This window comes from Rhincodon typus, chromosome 3 (genome assembly GCF_021869965.1).
Source record: "Rhincodon typus isolate 14 chromosome 3, sRhiTyp1.1, whole genome shotgun sequence".
Taxonomy (NCBI): Eukaryota; Metazoa; Chordata; class Chondrichthyes; order Orectolobiformes; family Rhincodontidae; genus Rhincodon; species Rhincodon typus.
In genome coordinates, this window is record NC_063334.1 from 30,477,435 (window position 1) to 30,501,523 (window position 24,089).

General features: G+C 41.4%; 1 protein-coding gene across 1 annotated transcript in view; it reads right to left on the bottom strand.

The window, feature by feature from the left end:
* The window catches only part of LOC109917645 (sorting nexin-30), a 33,228-nt gene extending 16,520 nt beyond the window's left edge, over nt 1–16,708 (bottom strand). The window contains exon 1 of the mRNA XM_048620208.1: nt 16,464–16,708. Within this exon, the coding sequence (XP_048476165.1) occupies nt 16,464–16,691 (228 nt within the window). The 5' untranslated portion in view covers nt 16,692–16,708. The remainder of the gene's footprint in view (nt 1–16,463) is intronic.
* Nucleotides 16,709–24,089: the final 7,381 nt, after the last annotated feature.

Here is a 24,089-nt window from a genome sequence, read left to right on the forward strand (position 1 = left end):
TGATACCATTGGGCTGCAGGGTTCCCAAGCGGAATATGAGTTGCTGTTCCTGCAACCTTCGGGTGGCATCGTTGTGGCGCTGCAGGAGGCCCAGGATGGACATGTCGTCTGAGGAATGGGAGGGGGAGTTGAAATGGTTCGCGACTGGGAGGTGCAGTTGTTTAGTGCGAACCGAGCGTAGGTGTTCCGCAAAGCGGTCCCCAAGCCTCCGCTTGGTTTCCCCGATGTACAGGAGGCCACAACGGGAACAGCGGATGCAGTATACCACATTAGCAGATGTGCAGGTGAACATCCGCTTGATGTGGAAAGTCTTCTTGGGGCTTTGGATGGGGGTGGGGGCGGTGGTGTATGGGCAGGTGTAGCACTTCCTGCGGTTGCAGGGAACGTGCCGGGCATGGTGGGGCTGGAGGGGATTGTGGAGTGGACAAGGGAATCCTGGAGAGAGTGGTCCCTCTGGAAAGCAGATAAGGGTGGGGAGGGAAAGTGTCTTTGGTGGTGGGGTCAGATTGCAGATGACGGAAGAGTCGGAGGATGATGCGTTGGATCCGGAGGTTGGTGGGGTGTTACGCGAGGACAAGGGGGATTCTGTTTTGGTTGTTATTGCGGGGAGGGGGTGCGAGGGATGAGTTGCAGGAAATGCAGGAGACACCGTTGAGGGCGTTCTTGACCACAGGGGTGGTTTCTTAATCTTTAAGACTCAGCAAACTTGGCAACTGTACTTCCCATGCATTCGTTATTTCATTCATAATGAACTAATCCCTGTGGCAAGCCCCTCATCACATGTTGCCAGCCTGAAAGAACCATTTACACTTCATTTCGTGCATTCCATTAGCCAATCTTCTATCCACGTCAGTACATGAATCATTACATGAACTTCATTTTCCACCATACTTTTGACGTGCCTCCTTATCAAAAAATGTTCTCTGGAAATCCAAGTACAGCACATCCATCAGTTCCTCTACCAACAGTAGGTGTTACCTCAGAGCAGCAACAGATTGATCAAACAGGGCTTAAAATAAAACCATGCTCAATTACCTTAAGTGTAGCCAAAAGCAGTGTTATAAAACATTCAATAAAACAAAAAACCACCAACATTTTCCTAGAAAATTAAAACTTTTGCAGTTTATGGGTCATCTGAAAGGCAGTATCTCCAGTGGACCGAAGCACCTGCATTTGTCATTCCCTCAAATATTAGCACGCATTTGCGGTTAAAACTTGGAACGGAATTTCAACTCTAGCATATTCTCAAGGGAAAACTGCTAAAGATAATTTGTAGCATATAATGCAGAAACAGAGGAGGGTCCTTGTGCTGCAGGGGCAGCAGCCCTAGGTTCAAGTCCCACCTTCTCCAGAGGTCTGTAATGACATATCTGAACAGTTTCTAATCAACCTATCTATAAAAACATGAACAATTTTAAACTGAGCTCTGATGAAGCTGCTGATCAAAAACAGAAAACACTTCCATTAAGGCAGCAGGATTGGGAGTGCTGGTGTGGAAGAGAAGGGTAGAAAGTGGAACACCAGAGTAGTTAACTATAAAGGCACAGATTTTGCCATCCTGTTCATGGGAGCTCATGAACAGCATTTTTTCTACAGCAGATTCACAACAATGTCAAAAAACAGAACAAGGCACACCACTACTAGATAAAGATGTTAGTCACCATTTCATCAACAGGCAGACAGGGGTGAAAATGGAAGCACGATGCAATGAGCACTAATTGTCAAGGGCAGGAAAAAAAGTTCAAAAGCAGCCAGGTGGCATACCAAGTTGTTATATTCAAACATGTTGCATAGGAGATTGGAAATACCTTAAAGCAGGACCTGTGATTTGTCCCCAATTATCTTTTAATCAACTGAGAGATAGTGAGAAAGTGTACTTTCCGGTACACTGGTGCATGCTCACTAATTTGCACATGTCCTGATCCCCCCCCCAAATTTGGCAAGTATCCTACACAACTTAATTAAAATCAAGCTGATTGTCTACATGTAGAATCCCAGCCTGGAAACCAAGACAGCTAACTAATATGGAGTTGCAGCAAAGGACCCTGGATAGCCCCAAATAACTAAACATATGACATATGAAGCAACAGCATACCAACGATTTCAAACATTGCATGCATGAGCAATGTAGCACTTATGGAAGGTACCAGACAGCAAGCTATCTGCCAGCTCTGCACTTCAAATTCATTTCGTAGCATTTCTCAAATATAACAGAAGATCTTGACACCCATAGCAATATCATTAGTAACAAAGAACTTAAACAGTCCAATTCACTACACATAGCTCACTAGAGACATAATGGGAGGAGCAATGAAATTAGCTCAAGTTTCATCATAATGCCATAGCTTTAATCAATTAGGAACTTAACTGAATTTAACATTGCCCATATTTAATATGAGGCTCAAGGAACTAAAGCTCTCTTGTTTCTCAGGATCAGCCACACAGCATTCACATCAGCTGCTACAGAATAAGCTGACTTAAAAAGATAGAGGCATTGTTTCATATGGGAGGAAACAAGTTTGCAGAAATTACACAAGTTTTGCAGAGGTATTATTCTTATTTTAAAAACATCCAAATACAAGTGAACCATTGAGATAACACAGCAATTACATCAAGAGAGGAGAATTTCATTTAGCCCTCTGATCAAAAGGATTTTTTTTTTAAAAATCAACCTGTTCGGCCACGACATACCTCTGGAGCAGGTGGGATGTGAACTCTGACCTTCTAGCCGAGAGGAGTCCCAAGTGCCCTGTTCAATGCTTTCCTCAACCAGAAAGAGAGGGAACAACTGATCATTAATCTCATCATTATGCAACAGTGTGCTGATCAAAGTAGGTGTCATGTTATCATGTTGTTTGGCTTCCACACAATCAACGCATTTCAAAACAAATCATTTGTTAAGTATAGTATATTCATTGATAAAATAAGGCTCAAAAGCAACAGTAAGCATTTTTGCTTAAGCAATAAGCAGTTAAAGTGTTAAGGACGCCCAAGTCCAAATGGAACAGTGAATAAGTTGGTGTTGGTATAGAAATAGGAAATGCTATTATGATATACTTGAACAAGTTAGCATTGAGGGGAGGCGATATTGGCAATTTCAAAAGGCTTGAAAGTGGATAGATTCCCAGGCCCCAATGAGATGTGCCCAGGTTACCATGGAGGCCAGGGAGGAAATTGCAACAACCTGGACATTAATCTTCTGACACTCCTAATGTAGCCTGACAGAATTTGAAGTTAGAGGACAGTTAATGTGGTAAGGATAATAAAAGGGAAACTACAGATCAGAGTGAGTCCAACATCAGCGGTAGGCAAACTAGTAGAAAAAGGTCTGAGTGACAGAATTAATTTCCATTTGAACAGGTGATGATAGTCAGCATGGCTGTCAGGGGGAGATCATATCTAAAACTGGATTGACATTTTCCCAATGAGTAACCAGGTGTATAGAAGAGGACAGTGCAGTTGATGTAGTTTATGTCGACTTCAGTAGTGCTTTTTAAGTTCCTTCATGGCAGACTGAAAAAGCTAAGAGCGTGTGGGTTCCACAGCAATTTGGACCCAAAACTGGTTTGGTGGCAGGAAGCACAGGGTGATGGCTGAAGGTGTTTGAGACACTGGAAGCATACTTCCAATGGCGTACCAAAGGCTTTGATGCCGGTACTTGGTTGTTTGCAGTGTACAGTTATAATGTAGACATGTACGACATGAACCTTAAGCTTTAGAGGACACAAACTGGTGTGTTAAGTAGCGAGGAGGAAAGCCTCAGGCTACAGGATGACAGATGGCCTGACAGTGGCAAATAAGAGACAGTGTTGATGCAGTTTGGGAGGACCAACAAGGCTAGGGAGCACATGATAAATGGCAGGACCACAGGAAGTATACAAGAATAAGTTTGGAGGAACCTTGGTGTGCAAGTCCATAGAACCTTGAAGGCAGCAGGACAGGGAGACAACAGTAGTTAAGGCAACATATAGGATACTTGCCTTGATTAGCCAAGGCACTGAATACAAATAAGGAGATCATTTTGGAGACTTAGTGGTGGACAACTCTGGTCACTGTATAAGTGATGTGATTACACGGTTGGAGGAGGGGGAGAAGAGAAAGAAGTGATTTACTAATGTTCCTGGGTCAGAGCATTTTAGCTTTGAAGGGACTACATCCATTGGGATAGATTTCCCTAGACCAGAGAAGGCAGAAGGAGGCATGTGATTTAGTGTATAAACTCTGAAGGTCATCGATCGGGAAGATCAGGAGAAACATTTTCCCCCTTGAAAAAAGGATCAATAACCTGGGGGCACAGTTTTATAAAGACAAGGAGCAGGAAATTAGAGAAAACAGTTGATGGATTTCCCTCCCCCCAACCCAGAGACTTTTCATTTGGTGTGGGGGGGGGGGGGGGAGGGAGGGAGGACGAGACAAAAGGGGTGGTGGTCAGAAGCCCTCAAGAAAAAAGACAAACAGGAACTCCGGATAACTTTAGTATTTACATTATCAGTGGAACTCTTAGGCCTACCAGGCCAGGACCAACTGCCTGAAAATGGGGTTAGAATAGGTACATGCTTGACAATTACCAGGGACACAGTGGGTCAAAGGACCTCTTTCCACTGTAGAACTGACTGAGATAATGGTTGTATATTAATTAAGAGCTAACATAGCTTGATTAAGAGAACAAGTAATCAGTTGTTAGAATTTTGAGGTGCAAGTTGAAATATAAAAGCACTAACTAAAAAAGTATTGCTTGGACTCTAACCTTTGACATTCAACACATTCCACCATTTGAATTGCATTTTGCAGCCCACTGCAGCAAACAAAAATGTTCACAATGTACTATTGACAGGTGCTCAAAAGACAAACTCAATGCTCATACCACACTATCCTTCATGATGCTCAATACCAGATAACTGCCAAATCTAAGCTTTACCACCCAACATGCAAACGTACAAGCAAGTCCACTAGCAATCTAATCATACATTAATCCAATTTTATTTGCTGACATCTCATTCATGCAGTTAGAAAGCGGAATTCAAGAACAAAGTCAAGAGTCTACGGCCATGAGTTTTCACTTCAGCATTCCCTGTCCAAAGTTTTTCATCATTCTAATCAACATGAAAAGTTGTGGGCTAGTAAAAAATGGCAGAAAAACAAACATCACTACTCTAGATGCTTATACCATATTGGATGATTAATACACACGTGGAAGACAACAAATTAGAACTTCAGTAGTGAAAAAAAATTGTGCAACCAAGGAGAGAAACAAGTGAAAGTGCCAAAATCAGGAATCCTCTCAGATTAGGCAGCAACAGCCTGACATTCATTCATTCTCAGATTACATCTTTCAGACAGACAATGTTCCAGGAATTACAGTCACTCCACACCAGCAGAACAGTCCAAGTTGAGGAATGCAGTCAGGTGGGTGTTGCCCTGGGAGTCCTTAACCTTGAGTGAAGCACAAATTTAAAGCCATTAGGTCAAACGTGGGTAAGGAAACCTCCCGATTACCATGTATGTCCCCCAAAGCAGCACTAAGTCAGTACCCCATGTTAAATACCACAGAGGAAGCAGAGGTGATAGCAAGGGCACATAATGTACTCTGGATGGAGGAATTCAATGTCCACCAAGAGCGGCTCACCAGTACTACTGTTTAAAGCTGGTCAAGTCCCAAGGACAAAGCTGGTAGACTGGGTCTGTGGTAGGGATCCCAACAAAAGCAAGTTTAAAAATCCTCACCAACCCACTTGCCACAGATGCATCTGTCCTCAACAGTCTGCAACCATGAACATCAGAGCTCTTGGGATAACGATGCTCCATCTTCATACGGAGGACACCTTCCATTGTGTTGTGGCACTATTGCCATGCCAAATGGGATATATTGTGCACAGCTCTAGTCACCCAGGACTGGGCATCCACAAAGCACTGTGGGCCATCAGCAGAACTGTACTCTACAGTCTGCACCTTCATTGCCTGGCATGTCCCCCAGTCTACCATTACCAACAAAACAAGATAAACCTGGGTTCAGTGAACAGCATAGGAGGGAATGCCAGAACCAGCAGTATACAATCTGAAAGTAAAGCGTGAGGTTATCTTTTCTGATAGAAAAGAGACGTGCAAAGTTTTTCATAAATAAGATGTTGGAAAGCGTCAATGTATACAGAACCTAGACCATCATCAATACGTCACTGAAGACGAGTAGGTGCAGCAAAATATTAGGAAAGCAAATGGAATGCCAGCCTTTATTGCAAGAGGATGGAATGCAAGTAGAGTGTGTCTTGGTTCAATTATATAGAACCTGGTTAGATCAAACCTGCAACAGTATGCAGTTTTGGTCTCCTTACCTCAAGGGAGGATATTATCCTATTGAGGCAGTGCAATGACATTTCACCAGAACTGCTCCTGGGATAGCAGAATTGTCCTGTGAGGAGAGACTGGGGAAATTGTGCCTGTATTCTGTACAATTTAGAAGAATGAGAAGTGATTTCATTGAAACCACAAAATAAAAAAGTGATAGACACGGTAGAGACAACTAAGATGATTCTCCTAGTTTGAATCTAGAAATAGGTGCACAACTGAAAAACAAGAGGGTGTAACTATTTAGAACAGATCAGGAGGAATTTTCTCAAAAAGTTGAGAATCTTTGGAATTCTCTACCAAGAGGTCTTTAAAAGCTCAGTTTTTGAGCATGCCTGAAGTGAAGATTAAAGCAGATTACCAATGGCAGGTGTCAGTATAAGGCATTGAATTGTTTGATCATATATGGAGGAGATGGCATGACAGGCTGAATAGCCTACTTCTGTTCTCACTGCTCCCATCTGTAAAATTTTGCCCAAACTTCAGCTTCTTTGCACTGACCGTTTATCTAGCTGTCCATTTCCTTTGGCTTGTGGATTCATTTCTCTGGTTAATGTTTGTTTGATCCTCATTAAAATCCATTTTATGCTAATCCTAAAATTTGCTCAACTCAAACCAAGTTGCTGCTTATCCATTCACTTTAAAAGTGTTGTTCAAGACCCAATACCTAACTTTACATTTTGATCTTTTTCACACATTTTGTGGGTTACCAAAAAATTACTGGAAAAGATTCATACAAGTTCCTGCTAACTTGCCCAGATCACAAGTCTTTGTTGCAGGAATTTAACAGCAACTGTTAATTTACTAATGCTAAAACCTATAGAGAAAAGGCAACATTAGCTGCAAATGATCTCCATGACTGAACATTACATTGCTAGTTACAATTACATCCAGATTTTTCCAAATAACTTGCAACAATGTTCTTCAGTAGAAGCAAGTATGCTGCCAAACATCTTGCTTTAAGAAACCTCCCTCTTCACCAAATAAACTGTGTGATTTCCAAATTGAAGCTTAAACACCAAAGAAATGCTCAACTAGACAGCATGCTGTCATAGCTCCCATTATCTCCAATAGTGTTGGCATTCTTGACTGCTTTTGCTGAGCCTCAAGCTTGTTTGGTCTTCAAAATCCAAGCACAAAACTAATCACTCTCTCAAATCTTGGGATTATATTACAATCAAACATCTCAAAAGCACTTTACAGCAAATAGTATAGTCATTGATGTAATGTAGAATGAGAACCCCAGTTTGCACACAAACTCCCACAAACTGGGCAGCAACTAGATTCCAGATTTGTACTTTTGCAATGTTGACCAAGGGATAAACACTGACCATACCAAGTGTCCCACTTTCCTTCAGAATGGTGGTATGGGATTATTTTTGCCCCAAAGTGGCAAATGGGGTCTTAGTACATTTGGTAGTGCAGATCTTCTGTAGTACTACAGCAGAATGCTCATCTAGATTTGCGCTCATGTTGTGGAGCGAAGGACAAAAAAAAGGAAGAAAATAAATAGAATTATTTCAATCCACTGTCGATCACGGAATCTGCGCAACAGAATGAGTTCTGCCATTCTGCAATTCCCAGCATTATGAATTTAGCTACTCGTCTCTAAAATTTGAAACAATAACCAATGGAGACATGTTCTGCTAGATCTTTAAGCAATTTAAATTTAGCCCTAGAGATAGCACTCATTCCTTTGGTCACTGAACCCAATCACAGATTGTAAAAATAGTCTCTCGATTGCTGCTTAATGGATAAAATGCTCCCATCTTCTAGAAGCATATCAAATTATTACTCGTTGTAGCAGCCTATCATACCTATACCTGTTTATTAAAGATGGAGCTTTTATTAAAGCTCCCCAATTTAGCCCATCCTCCTGCAACTTTTTCCCTCTTCAATTACTACTGAATCAGTTTCCATCACCTCCCAGGCAACATATTCAAAATTAATTGCTGGGTATTAAAATGCCTTCAAATTTCAGACAGAAACCACATATTGGAGAGCCAAACGATAGGATCAGATTTGTTGCAGGCTATGTTTGGATTACATGATCTCTTCAGAAAGTAAGGGCTAGAAATTTAACAGCAGTGCCTTGCACTGCAACTATTCTGAACTAATCGGCTGGAGATTTAGACAGTGAGCTGTAATGTCAGTTTCAATTTGGAAACTGGCACGTGATTGGATGCCATTGTTCAAAACTATTAATCAGAAATACTGAAGATCTGTTGCATCCTTGGCACTGTATTGAAAAATTCAGAGATCAGACTGACAAATACAAGTTTTTCCACTAAAGCCACCTACCAGCAGCAAGCCCATACTTTGTATAACGTCAAAACCACTGTATAATTTGGTAGGGCCTGCAGTTTCCTGGTTTCTCCCTCCATCCTATGGCTATTACAGTCAGGACTTATATGGCACCACTAACACTGCAACGTCCGTTGTGCCTCAGTTAATAGTGAGCGTGGTTTTAAGTCTCACTGGAGGGCAAATTTCAAAACAACCAAGGGTGACACTGCTAGTGCAGTACTGAGAGCCACTGAGAAACAGAGGCTTCTCAACAGGACATTGAATAGTCATTATCTGCTTTTAGGCATAAAAAATTTCAAAGACACCAATGAACTCTAGCATGATGCCCTGAACAAAATTTCAGTCACCACAAACATCTGGTTACCATACAGCTGCTTGTGGAAGCTTGCTGCACACAAATAGACTGCAACATTTTCTACACTACAAAAGCAATTACATTTCAAAAAAAAAAACCTTGTTGACTGAAGCACTTGGGTCTGTCAGCCATGGAAGGCACTACACAAATACAAAGGTGGTGTTCTCTTTTGCAGGGCAAGTAAATTCCTGTTTCCAAGAACCAAGCCACAAAGCAACATATCACATTTCCACTCTGCTAGATCAGGCATTATGCTAGTGTAAACATGTTTGCACTTTTACCATAAATTGAAACCAGAAACTGCTTTGCTGTATTTGGGCATATTACTACAACTCCTACTCCAATAGCATAAAATCATTGTTTTATCTCCAACTATATAGAAGGCCTTCAACTCAAAATGGACACCAAGAAATGCCCAAAACAGTGAGTTATGCTCAAAGACAGCTGGATTAAGAAACATGTTTACATCCCATTTTATGACTTGGGCCACTGGCAACAGCATAGATCAGATTTAAAAAAGGTATCTCCTCTCAACCAATCCTGATCAGCAGCCTTATTCTGAACAAGATCCCAATCACAACAAACTTGTCAGACTCTCATTAGTTACCAGTTGGATTTGTGACTTGGTCCCCAAGTTTGGTCCCTATTTAATAGTGGCCCAGATTTTGTTGAACATGGCATCACACTGCATTCAACAGATTTAGACCATTCCTCTCCTCCTTCAGCACAAAATTTGCCTTGCAAGTTGATGCAAGTGAGGACAGAGCATTTGCAAATTAGACTCCCTCTAACTGTTGTTGTGCAGGGTGGGAAGAACATTTCTTGCATTTCCTTCTCCAATTGCCACTTAATTTTTCAATAAAGCTTTCAATTTTAAAATGTGACATTCACCCTATTTTGAGGGCATTGCAGCCCATTCAGTGCAGAAAGTCAAACTGGAGCAATACACCTGGAATGAAGCACAAAGCCAGAAGAGTCAAGGGACTACTGGAAACAGTTCAGTTCATTAAAGAACTAACATGGACTTCTCCTGGGAAATCCGGTAGAAGATGTGGCAGATTTTGAACCTGTCATTACATCAATTGCTATAATTCAGACTGACAAATACAAGTTTTTCCACTAAAGCCACCTACCAGTTTGATTCATGACAGTCAGCATGGATTTGAGGGGTAGATCATGCCTCAAATTTTATTGAATTCTTTGAAGAGGTGACCAAACATGTGGATGAAGGTAGAGCAGTGGATGTGGTATACATGGATTTAAGGCGTTTGATAAGGTTCCCCATGGTAGGCTCATACAGAAGGTAAGGAGGCATGGGATAGGGAGAAAAATGTGGCAGACTAGATTCAGAATTGACTGACCCTTAGAAGACAAAGGGTGGTAGTGGACAGAAAATATTCAACATGGTGCTCAGTTACGAGTGGTGCACCACAAGGATCTGTTCTGGGTCCTCTATTTGTGATTTTTGTAAATGATTTGGATGAAGGAGTGGAAGGGTGGATTAGCAAGTCCGCGGACAATACGAAGGTGGGTTGAGTTGTGACTAGTGCGGAGGGCTGTTCTAGGTCACAAAGGGACATTGATAGGATGCAGAGCTAGGCTGAGAAGTGGCAGATGGAGTTTAACCCTGAAAAGTCAGGTGATTCATTTTGGAAGGACAAACTTGAAAGCAGAATACAGGGTTAACGCAAAGATTCTTGGCAGTGTGGAGGTGCAGAGGGATCTTGGGGTTCATGTCCACAGTTCCCTGTAAGCTGCCACCCAGGTGGCTAGAGTTGTTAAGAAGGTGTATGGGGTGTTAGCCTTCATTAATAGAGGGATTGAGTTCAAGAACCGTGAAGTTATGCTCCAGCTATACAAAACCCTGGTTCGGCCACATCTGGAGTATTGTGTCCAGTTCTGGTCGCCTCATTACAGGAAAGATGTGGAAGCATTGGAAAAGGTGCAGAGGAGATTTACCAGGATGTCGCCTGGAATGGAGGGAAGGTCTTACGAGGAAAGGTTGAGCGCGCTAGGGCTTTTCTCTTTAGAACAAAGGATGAGAGGTGACTTGATAGAGGTGTACCAAGTGATCAGTATAGATAGTGGACAGCCAGAGACTTTTTCCTAGGGTGGAGGTAGCTAATACGAGGGGGCATAGTTTTAAGGTGAGTGGAGGTAGATATAGGGGAGGCATCAGAGGTAGGTTCTTTACTCAGAGAGGTAGGGGCGCGGAATGCATTGCCGGAGAGGGTAGGGGAGTCAGCCTCATTAGGGGCATTTAAGCAGCTATCAGATAGACATATGGATGCTAGTACAAGGTAGGGGTGGAGGTAGATAGACCTTAGGATTAGGGTAAAGTTTGGCACAACATCATGGGCCGAAGGGCCTGTACTGTTCTATGTTCTAATAGAAAGAACTAGAAAATGCACAGGAAGCACAAGAACTTAAATAAATGGCACTGGCCTAGGTTTCATGAAGCTATATTTGCAACATTCATGACTTCCTTCTTTAATTTTGAGTTTGAGTTGTCTATGATATGCCTGCACATGTCAATATTTAAGAGATTGTGAAAATTTGGAAGACACTAATTGTCTCTTTCTACATTAAACCTGGTTTTTTCAAGGAATTAGGTCAAAAGTTTAACGTACATCATGGCGAGCTACCTGCTGATTACACAAAGTCAAGCAGTTCTTGGAAATCAGTCAAAGCTTGGAGATCAATAAAGATGGGTTTTATTGCTTTTATTAATTGGTGGAAAACGTGGTTGCAGCAGACCACAGGGTCTTGTAGCAGTAGTTCCGAGAACCCTTTCTCACCCTGGGTTTCAAAAATGAGACAGAGTAGAAGGGAATAAAACATACAAAGCTTGCTGTGGAGGCACATCTCAGAATTTGCCAGCTTTCTAGTAAAAAGGCAAGAACTAATTGTTAAATATGCTGTTATAGCTCACATTACATTTGGATAGTAAATATATTACTATATGCGCTGCCATAAAACACCTCTAGGAGAACTGCTCAGCATTTCTAGGACGTTACCGCAAGTATTTTTTGCGGAACCAATCATTAAATCAAATAAATACTGCAGATAACAGAATACAGCAACACAGCTGGCATGACAGAGGAGAGGGGAAGAGAAGAGATGGTAAGAGGAGAGAGGGGACCAAGTGGCACAGCACATTAGAACACTCCCTATTCATCAACAAAACAAGACCTAGTGCATTCCTACTGCTCAAAGAACACACAGTTTGGCAGCTAGCACTTAATATTTTCTGCAGCTTCTCAACTCAAGAAGACAATTCTGATGCAAAGTTAAGGAAGCAAGATTTGGGAATATAAACACAATGAAGGAGTGCAAAGACCTGTACCAACCAAATACGCAGAAGTGATAAAGAGCTCTTAATATTTAGCATTAGTTGTCTTGCATGATCTTTACCTAGCTTCTGGAAGTGAACGGTGAAGCTGCTCTGCATTTGCGCATAGGTTCCAACATACATTACGTGGAGTTTAAAAATCAAGAGAACAAAAACAGGAGTTTTTGGAAAAGCTTGGCAGGCCTGGCAGCATCTGTGAAGAAAAATCAGAGTTAATGTTTCAGGTCCAGGACTGTTCCAAGGAAGGGTCACCAGAACTGAAACGTTAACTCTGATTTTTCACCATAGGTGCTGCCAGAAATTTTCCTGCAACTTGTTTCTTTCCTGTTTTACAGCATCCATAGTTCTTTCAGTGTTTATTTAAACTCAAGAACTTCAGCAGCACTTCAGAATCACTCCCGCAAGAGGCCATAATGCGTTCCTTGATTGAATTTGAAATTCAACCATTTTTCAGAATGGCTTCTGCAAAGTAATGACAAGATAGTGCGCTTTAAGTGGCGAAAAAAACCAATTAATTTCATGCAGAGAAAGAGACTTATTCTGTGAGCATGTGTTTACCCATCTGCTTTTATGATCCAGTTCCTCAGGGAGTCAAAGTGACAAAAAGTATCAAGTGGGTTAGGGTTTAGTGTAACAAAAGAGGGTTCTGAACAATATACAGTACTGTTGACCAAAAAGTGAATTCACATGTGGATACTAACTTCAATGCAAACATCCAAAACAGTTTTAAAAAACATTTTATTGTAACAGCACAGACACCTTTACACCACTGGTGAAAGTCAGGATATTCTGACAAGCAGGAGAACTCTGCCTTGGGAAACCAAGAAAATTCAACCACTATCACCAAATACACCCCAGAAAAAAAAACAAATAAAAAGCTAGTAAATCAGCCACAGAATAGGATTACCAACTCAAAGTAGTTCCTGGTGCCAAGCACAAACATTTTTAAAAACATGTCAGCTTACAGCAAAGATCCTGAAGCACAAGTTTCTAGTTCAATTCTAGATGTCACAAGAAGCTTTTATTCCCGTTATACCATTGCTGCAGTACACGTTTGTCACATCAGACCAATGGTGATCTTTGGCCAATTTTGCCAAGCAGAGACCAGTATAAACCGGGACAGGAAGAGAGATTTGAGGTGTAAGACAGGGAGAAGCCCAGGCGGAACCTTACTGTCTTCACAGTGCAGCTACTCACAGTATAAACCTGCTGAGCCACTTGGAAGTTTGTGTGCACTGAAGTGTTTTTAAACATACATAAATGAAATAACATTCACTTTGTGCCTTGAGTGACTTATCAATGTTAAGTAGTTTCTTTTTAAGTTACAGAACAGTAATCAGAAAGATAAAATGGTTGATATCCACATTGCTGCCTCAACACAAACTGCAGGATATAGTACACTTAAACTACACAAATATAACATCGTGCACTGCATTTGAGTGACATCAGCTAGTGAAAACGTTTGTTAGGCATTGTCTGCTATACTATGCTAAACAGCAATAAGGAAAGCCATTGATTTAATTAAAAATGGCTTATTTGTGCAATAAGTTATTGCACAAGTGAAATGGGCATCTCCAACCAGGAATTTACTCCTTTCCTAACACATGTAGCTCCAGACATAGAAATGTATGCAGACTTCTAAATGAAAGCTAAGGGGTATTTTTAGTAAGAACTTTCCATATCCACTGAAAGCTAAGGAACATTATCATACAGCAAGTGGAAGAGAGATCCTGCAAGAATTCTATTTTTAAACATTCATGTGGACCAGATGTAAAAATTCTTCCAATAAAGCAAAGTGCAAACATATGGTACTGCATTAGACTAAAACCTTAGATCTCGTACTTAGTGTCAATACTTCTAGTCATCAGCTGAACTCCATTAACATCAGTAGTAGTCGTAAGTTAAAGTAATCTCAATGTGAGTTTTGGAATATTACTGCCTATCTTGCAAGAGAATGTATTGAACACATGGCCAAAATTATAATCCACAAGACTACAATGACACCATTTTAACACCCCAGTTTCTGTGGCACCTCAAGGCACCTCCAACACAGCAAGCATCCAAGAGCACTTGGCAGGAGCATTGTCAAAATGACCAAGTCACTAAGGAAGTCCCAGACAAGTGGGCAAAGGTTTGCTAAGGAGATAGTTTTTCAAGAGCATCTTAAAAACAGCAAGGGGAGGTTCCGAAGCTTAGACAAAACCAAACATGAATAGCACAGCTATAAAGAAATCCGGAGGGGTTGGAGTTGAATTATAAAATCTGCAAAGCCAACAGATAACGTGAAATGAGGCCACTGAGTAAAGTGATCAGTAATTATTACAATTTAAAAATGTGAAAGGAGAAAACTGTCCCAAATATAACCAGAAAGGCATCATGTATACCTTTACTAGAGATGACATGACAGCCTGACGTGTGGGATGTTATAATCGAGAAAGTGAAAAAACTGTTCTTTGCTTTCCACAACACATTCTTGATCATGTGCTAAACTGTTGTAAACAGGTTAACAGAAAATCATTAACCCTTTTACTTTACTGACAGAAAAAGGGCAAACAATGAACACTTACCACAAAGTGATGCAAACAGGACTGATCAAAGATTTTCACAAGCATATTAGGAATAAGTGGGTCAGAGGTTGGTGAAGAAGAGTGTCATAAAGGAAGAGATAGATTTCCAAACCAGTACTTAATTCAACATGCATGAGAGATAGAATACAAGAGACAAAATGAATCGCAGCACCCTGGGCAAAAATAAAGTTTGCAGATTCATTTAACTTTACACAACAAACAGCCTTCTGTGCAAACAGGAGAGAGGAGTTCAAAGCAGAAACATAAGCAAAATGCAGGTAGTAGACTTCAAACACAAGTACCTATGGCATTGCAAACTGCAAATCTATTAGCTACTGCTGAAAAGTTATTCAGATAATTAGTTTCAATAGAAAATACTTCCAGATTGCTGACCTCGTGTCATGGGCTGCAAGAAAAAATGAAGAAGTAAAACAGCATATACTGCTGTGGGCCTGTGAATCAGAAGACTGTGGATTAACATCTGTGGTAAAGATTTGAGCTTGCATAGGAATAAAAGGCTGACACTCAGTCTTTACCTCACTCAGAAAGAACCACATTCCTGATGAGATATTAAACTGAGATATCCCCAGTGAGCATGGAAGCTCAGCTACACTATTTCAAGCACCTAGTTGTATCCTGGGGCCAAAATCTATACTTCAACCAACAGTCACAAATGGATTGCCTACCAAATTCCAAGCAGAAAACAAATCAACCTGAAGTACTGACCTTTTCTCGCTCCACACAGATAAACTGAAATATCCCCTACTGAACAGGAGAATGCAACTCCTGCAGTCACATGTAATCTCACTGCAGGACTAATAACATTTTCAAGCATCCTTGCCTATTCTCAAGTTAGGCCTGCTTTTGCCCAGTCAGCATTTGCACACCTACACTGCAGGATATCACCCAACCTCTCAATAAAGTACTCATTTTGGAAGTGATGCTATTAGCAATGCAAGATCTTGGTCTATATGCTACTGGAGGAGAATACTAGAAAACCCTACTCCACTACTATCCATCGATCCCAAACATAGCACATTCCCCCAATCCCAATTTCTCCTCACCCTCTCAACTAATCCATGCCTATTTCATCCATAACCACAGACCACACATACCATCCCAATATCCCCACCCACAAAACAAACCACCTCCACCCACACGCCCAAGGCACCCCCAGTCCATCAGTCCCCCTGCCATAAACAAACCCACTCAGCCACATAATCAATCAACACACGGCCAACACTATCAATCCCTATGCAACCCCTCCAAAACCCCAACACTCTCACCCATCCCCTCTCCCTCCTCATCGACCCACTACAGCCATCTCTCTCTTCCCCCCCAATTACCACCACCACCACCACCGCCGCCCTTTCCCCCAGGACGCACCGCACACTCCTCAAACATTCCGAGGTCCCCAACCCACCAACACGCTATCCCCCACCCCTTGCACCCATCCCATGCTCACCACCATTACCACAGCCCTCACAACATTCCTCTCCTACCCCTGCCGGTCTCCCATGATTACCGGGCCCTCCCTCACCTGGTCCCCTCCACCAGCCGCCGGCTCGGGTTCGGGTTCGGATTCGGGCCCGGGGGATAACAGCTCCTCCGCCGACAGCGGGTGCGACACGTCGCAGATAGACCTGAGCCCCGAGGATGGTAACGGCCTGCAAAGCGCCGAGCTCATCGTTACCGAATCGCTACCTTCACCTCCCACAGCAAGTACTGCCGCCGCCCCAGCTTCCCCCCGTCTCTCTACCGCCTCCATTTAAAAAAAACCACCGGCCCAGCTCCGCCTCCTTCTCCCCACCCCACCCCCACATGCGCTTTATCAAAAGCACCGCCACTGCGCATGAGCCGTGAGTCCATGCCCCTCCTCGCCGCCGGCACGGCAGGAGGCGCTGGAGCGGCGCTAGGCTCCTGCCGCATCCGTCACGTCGCCTCGTGTCTACCCACGACCTTTCCCTGACTCTTTGTTTGTTCCACACGCCCCCATTCCACCGCACCGCAGACAGCCATAGGGTGGCGCCAGCAGGATAGGGACGGTGCACTCTTCTTCGCAGCCACGTGGCGTGCAATGAAAGTGGTGCTGCTGTCCCTCAACTTTGGAAAACCATTTAGGACCCAGAGGAAGAGTGTGAAAAGTGAAATTTTTCGAAAAGATATATTGGACAGACTTGCATTTATGTAAAATTTAAAACAAGGAATGCTTTAAGTACTCAAGTACAGTACTGTTCTAATGTCGGAAACAAAAATAACTTGCATTTGTATAGCACCTTTAATGTAGTAAATGACTCGAGTCAACAACGTAATCAAATGTAATCCCTGCACACAGTTGAATGAAGCGATCATTTAGATGGTTGACTTTCATGGTTCAGCTGGTAGTACACTTGCTTCTGCAGTGCAGGGTTTCAGGTACAAGTACCACTCCAGCGTTTGAACACACAAATCAAGACTGGCACTCCTGTATGGTAATGTTGGGATCTCATATGAGATGAGAAGCCAAGCTCTCATTTGTGTCCTGAATGAATGTAAAAGACCATGTGACGTTTTTTTCAAAGAACCAATGGAGAGTGATCCCTTATGTCCTGGCCAACATTTATACCTTCAAACAACATCACAAAAATAGGTTATCTGAGTGTTATCATATTCCTGATAGTGGGAACGTCCTGTGCACAAATTGTTACAACAGTGACTGCACTCCAGAAGTATATAATTGGCTATGAAGCACTTTGAGACATCCAGTGGTTGTGAAAGTTATATAAATTCAAGTCTCTTTGTTTTCCAAATATTTATCCTCAGCTATGAACGTGTTTATTACTTCTCTTGTTCTCATCTAATATTTGACTTCTCTTGTACTGTTATGCTACTGCGTAAGTAATACTTCAGCCGCTGTTGCTCATGTGTCCTTTTTCTGTCTGGTTATCTTTTCACCTTGTTTCAATCGTTTGTCTTAATCCTGCAACTGAAGATTTCGTTAGCAGGATTTGGAGAGATAGATCATTCTCTGGTTGTAACCTTTGTTTTTTAGTCCATTTCAAGTCACTTTGTTTAGTTTGAACTTGTTGATTATCAGCACACCATTTGAACAGAGCAGCAACAGAGATGGAAAAAGGTATGACCTTATGATATCCTCCTCTATGTATCCAAAGACCTGCGGGTTAAGCACTGGCCTGCTCAGTGATATGAGGATTCACGACAGAAAGAGTAGGCATTGACCTCAAGTTGAGGGACAGCAGATGACAATGACCCAGCAGATTCAGGATAAAACCTTTTAAAGGTGGTAATGATACAATTTCCCCATTCACTTGTTGTGAAGTTCAGTAGAGTACTTCTGGATTGGGAGGCAGGAAGTTAGAATTTGGTGTTAGTAAAATGCTAGTGGGGGAAAGCACTGCATGGTCCCTTTAAAAGATTATGTGCTTTTTCTGTGCTTAGAGAGTTAAAATGGATGTCTGCGAGTGGCAGTTTGAATGTTTGCAAGTACACAGAGATCATCCAAATTGAAACATTTGTATCAAAAGGCTGTACAGTAGCAGGCTAAGCAGCAGTTTTTACCATGACAACAAGCTTTAGAATTTAGCCAATCAATTTGAACCAGGCACTTAAATCCCAAAAAACCTATTAAATTTGATGGTTTTGACATCATAGGGAGCAATCCTATTGTAAGAAATATTGATACGCTATCAAGGGTATAAAAAAGGGGGCAGTTGGACAAAACCCCAGCGAGCTAACTGCCATTCGCCAGAGCTAACAGCCCTCAGCCCTCGAGAGAGAATCGCTGGCTCTCATAGCCTCGTCTATGTCTTAGGGAAAGCACCATCTAAATAACAAAGTACCCACGGCACAACTAGTTAATATTTCTGACAGAAGCATCAACAGAGAAGGCATTCCTGACTGAAGAATCGATGGAGAAAGCACAGAACATTCCAGAAGACACGTAACCTGGCTATAATTCGGAGAGACTAAATACTATTTTTATTTTATACAAGTGGGTCTTTTATTTATTAGAATAGCATACCATTAGAATCTTTTTTTTGGGAATAGTTAGTAGTTAGAACGGAGTTTGTTAATAGTTTAATTGATTTGTTCACTGTTAGAATTAGGTAAATGAATTGTTACTTGTTGATTTTTAAGCGAGTGTCAGGGATTTATTTTATTTAACCACTAGAAGTTGCTGAAAGGCAGGTTACACCACTTTACACACTCCTTTTACAGATTATGTGATGAGGTGCTCCTCTTTGGGTGTTTCAGTTTTAGCTCTCAGAGGGGAGTCACCCTCCGCTTTATAAAAGATTGGGCGTTCATCCAGGATTTGGCAGATATGAACAGATTTGGACAGATTTGAACAGATTTAGGGTATGAAAGGTCCCAGCAGATTTAAACAGAATTGGGGACTAGTGTCCTAGATCTTTAAATAAAACGTAAGTGAAAGTGGAAAATCTGCTTAATTTCGGTTGCTTGTTGTTGGGAAAATAGCTCTTAACATTGCTAAAGAGGGTTTTGGGCGTCAAAGATGCTTCCCAAATTTGCCAAGAAAATTTTGAAAGGCAGAAGACGGTGACAATTGGCTAAAATTGGGTTTAACTTGGGAGGATAAGAAAATTGAAATTGTGACGGAGTTAGTCAAGAATTTAAGTATATCAGAAACAGTTAAGTGCAGTGGAGTTAGAAAAAAATTAAACTGCAAATGAGACAACTGGAGTTAGGGGACAAAGAAAGGGAAAGAAGGTTCCTAGCTGAACAAAAAGAAAAGGAGGGAGAAGAAAGGGAGAGAGAGCGACTTTGACCTTCAGAAGGTGACAATTAGACAGGAAAGTCAACGTAACAGGATGGAGGTGAAGGTAGAAGGTGGGCTTAGTGAGGAGGATAGTGATGATGAGCATACCCATTGTAGCCAAATGCCTGGTAGGGATATATTTAAATATGTCCAAACCTTACCAAAATGTGATGAAAAAGACATAGAAGCCTTTTTTTATTTCCTTTGAGAAATTGGCTAAACAGATGAACTGGCCAGAGACTGTGTGGGTAATGTTAATTCAGACTAAGTTGGTAGGCAGCACTGGTGAGGTGTTTGCAGTGCTCTCAGAGGAAGTGTCAGGAATGTATAAAGAAGTAAAACAGGCTATTTTGTGTACCTACGAATTGGAACCAGAAATGTAAGAAAGGAATCAGGTCAGACTTATATCGAGTTTGAAAGTATTAAACAGAGCAACTTTGATAAAGGTGAAAGCATTAAAGGTAGCAAAGACACATGAGGATCTTAGAGATATTCTGCTGGAGGAGTTTAAAAACTCAATTCCAGAAGTGATAAGAACTCATGTTGAGGAACAGAAAGTTAAAACAGCGAGAAGAGCTGCAGAGGTGGCAGATGAATATATATTTGTGCATAAAACAAAATCTAGCTTTTGAGTGCAACTTCATTCTGTGATGGATGGAAATTGGGAAAGATGGAGATCCTTCAATGAAAAACAAGAAGTAGATCACACTGGAAACAGTTTACCACATGTGAAAAAAGAAACCCAAGAGGGTGAAAAAGAGGTGCAAGATCTCAGGTGGATTCACTGCAATAGGATGGGACACACCAAGTCACAGAGTTGGTGGATTAAGAAAGGCACTGGGGAGAAGGATGTGGTAAAAGAAGCTAAACCAGTGGGATTAGTTGAGATAGTGAAGGAAATCCCAAGGGAAGTCAAGGGGCTGCAGGGGAGTGTACAGCCTACTCACAGGCTAGATAGTAAGATAACGCCCAACCTTTTCAAAGACTTCACCTGTGTGGGTAAGAGTAACTCAGGTAGAACTGGGGAAAAAGTAAAGAAGTTAAAATATTGAGAGATAAGGTAGCTAGTCAGTCTCTAATAGTAAGAGATGAAAATATTTGTATTCCTTCTGAAATATTTCCCAAGAGAGTGGTAATATGTGGAATAAACGGAGAAAGGAGTAGTGTTCCCCTGTGTAAAATAAGGCTAGAAAGTCCAGTCAAGACTGGGGAAGTGATAGTGTGAGTGATGGAAAAATTGGCTATTCCAGGAATACAGTTTATTCTTGGAAACCATATTGCTGGATCACAGGTGGGAGTGAAGCCCATTGTAGTGGAAAAGCCAAAAGTAAACCAGGGAACTGAAGAGTTAAAAGAAAAATACCCTGGAATTTTTCCGGACTGTGTGGTAACAAGACCCCACAGTCATAAGTTAAAACAAAAAGGGAAAACAAAAGAGAAAGATGACGGAGTTGAGGTCCACTTAGCTGACAACCTGTTTGATGAGATGGTAAAGTAAAAACCTGAGACGATCAGGCAGAGGTGTTTAGTTTTGAAAGATTAATGGAGTTACAACAAAAAGATGAGACAATTAAGGATTAAATCATAAAGCCTACTCAGAAGAGGAATCAGAGTGCATTCCAGAATGCTATTACCTTAAGGATAAAATCTTAAAGTGGGAAAGGAGACCTTGGCAGGTTAGTGCAGATGAGAGATGGGCAGACGTTCACCAGATTGTGTAGTCGATAGAATACAGACAGGAAATATTGCAAGTAGTGCACCAATTACCTGCAGAAGGTCATCTAGGGTTGAGGAAGACTCAGACTAAGATACAGAAGCATTTCTACTGGCCTGAATTACATAAAGAAGTGGTTGAATTTTGCCGTACCTGTCATATGTGTCAGATGGTAGGAAAGCCACAGGCAGTAATAAAACCAGTGCCTTTGATGCAAATTCCTGCATTTGAAGAACGTTTCATTGGGGTTATCATTGATTGTGTAGGTCCCCTCCCTAAAACCAAAAGTGGGAACCAGTATTTGCTAACCATAATGGTTGTATCTACCATATTTCCAAAGGCAATTCCATTATGGAATGTTGAGGCAAAAAAGGAGGAGGAGTTGCTTGCCTTCTTTACCCGTTATGGTCTACCCAGGGAGATTCAGTCAGACCAATGGTCCAATTTTACTGCCAAGCTATTTAAGGAGTTCATGGATAGTTTAGGCATCAAACACTTTAAATCAAACGTGTACCATCCTGAATCCCAGGGAGCATTGGAAAGGTGGCACCAGACCCTAAAGACAATGTTGAGGGTTTATTGCCAGGATTACACAAATGTTTGGGATAAAGGTATCCCATTTATACCGTTTGCTGTTAGAGATGCTCCAAATGAATTGACTCAGTTTACTCCATTTGAATTGATGTTCGGACACAAAGTAAGAGATTCACAGTTGGATTATGTATCTGAGGTGAGAGAAAGATTAAACAGAGTTGGTGAATTAGCGAGACAACATTTGAAGGTGGCACAGCACCTAATGAGCCAAGAGCAGATAAGAAATCTAAAATGTCTACATTTATCCATGCAGATAAAGTTTTGGTGCTGTTACCACTGATATGAGATCCCTTCAAAGCAAGATTTAATGGTCCCTATCAGATTGGGAAGAAGTTAAGTCAGGTGAATTGTCTGGTAAAGATGACAAATAGAGAAAAAAAATTTATTGGGTATGTCATGTGAGCATGCTGAAACATTCCTATGACAGGGAAAGGGAACTGGAGAAATAGGTATTAGTTATTGCCACTCAAAATGAGTAATCAAATCCAGATGATTTGGATTTTGATGTGCCTCAGAATAAATTGAATAATGAGGAAGTCCTTAAGGAATGCGGTAGGGTAGTGAGCTATCTGACCCCAGAACAGAGAACTAAATTGAAAGACTTGTTACAGTGTTATGAGGACCTATGTATAAATAGAGTGGGGAGGACTAATGCCACAGTACATGACGTTGACATAGGGAATGCTGTTCCAAAAAACAACACCCCTATAGGCTTAATTCTCTCAAAGCAGTGGAGGTTCAGAAGGAAGCGGAAGCAATGCTGCAAGAAGACATCATAGAGACAAGTCAAAGTGAGTGGAGTTCACCGATCGTGTCAGTTCCCAAACCCGATGGTACTCAACAATTCTGCGTGGATTATTGGAAGGTCAACGCCATGTCCAAATCTGCCTCATACCCAATTCCAAGACTGGAGGATTGTGTGGAAAAAGTAGGACAAGCTACTTACATCACTTGAATTGAAACATTTGTATCAAAAGGCCATAGAATTAGCAGGCCAAGCAGCAGTTTTTACCGAGACAACAAGCTTTTGAAAATGGCCAATCAATTTGAACCAGGCACTTAGATCCCAAAAAATCTATTAAATTTAAATCTGATGGTTTTGACAACATAGGACCAATCCTATTGTAAGAAATATTGATATTTGATCAAGGGTATAAAAGAAGGGGGATGTTGGACAAAACTAGAGAACTAACTGCCATCCACCAGACCAAACAGCCCTCAGTTCTCAAAAGAATCAGTGGCTTTTAGAGAAAGTACCATTTAAATAACAAAGGTACCCACGACACAACCAGCTAATGTTTCTTACAGAAGAATCGACAGAGAAAGCACAGAACATTCCGGAAGATACGTAACCCGAGAGTCTGAATTTTATTTTTATTTTATACAGGTGGGACTTGTATTCATTGGTACAGCATACCATTAGAATCTCGCTTTATTTGAGAATAGTTAGTAATTAGATGGGGGTTTATTCAGTTTGTTAATAGTTTAGTTAATTTGTTCACTGTTAGAGTTAGATAAATAAATTGTTACTTGTTGATTTTAAAGTGAGTGTGTGGGATTTATTTTATTCAACCACTAGAAGTTGCTGAAAGGCAGGTTACACCAATTTTCACACTCCTTTTACAGACTATAGGGCGAGGTGCTCCTTTTTGGGTGTTTCGGCTTTGGCTTGCAGAGGGGAGGGTCAACCTCCGCTTTATAACGTACTTTAAACTATTCTCTCATTCATTTGAGTTTAGTCCTTTAAAAAGCTAAGCCTAGTTGCTAGCCTGTGGTACTACTCTCTCACAGATTCTACCAAACACAATCCTTCTGTGGTTACTGTAACACAGAAAGGCTGTAATGTGTAATTATGTGCATTTTGTAGGTCATTGACTTATGTCAAATTAAGAGAATTAATGCTTTTTATGAATATATTGGGTTATGAATCAGTCATGTTTCACAGCAGCCTGAACTTGTGAATTCAGAGGCTTGGAAGTAAGTTGAAAGATAGGGTATTGGTGAATGTGAATCTGTCATGGGAAAAAAAATCTTGGGGAGAACTATTATGTGACTGAAAGAGTTAATATTGAGGTGTG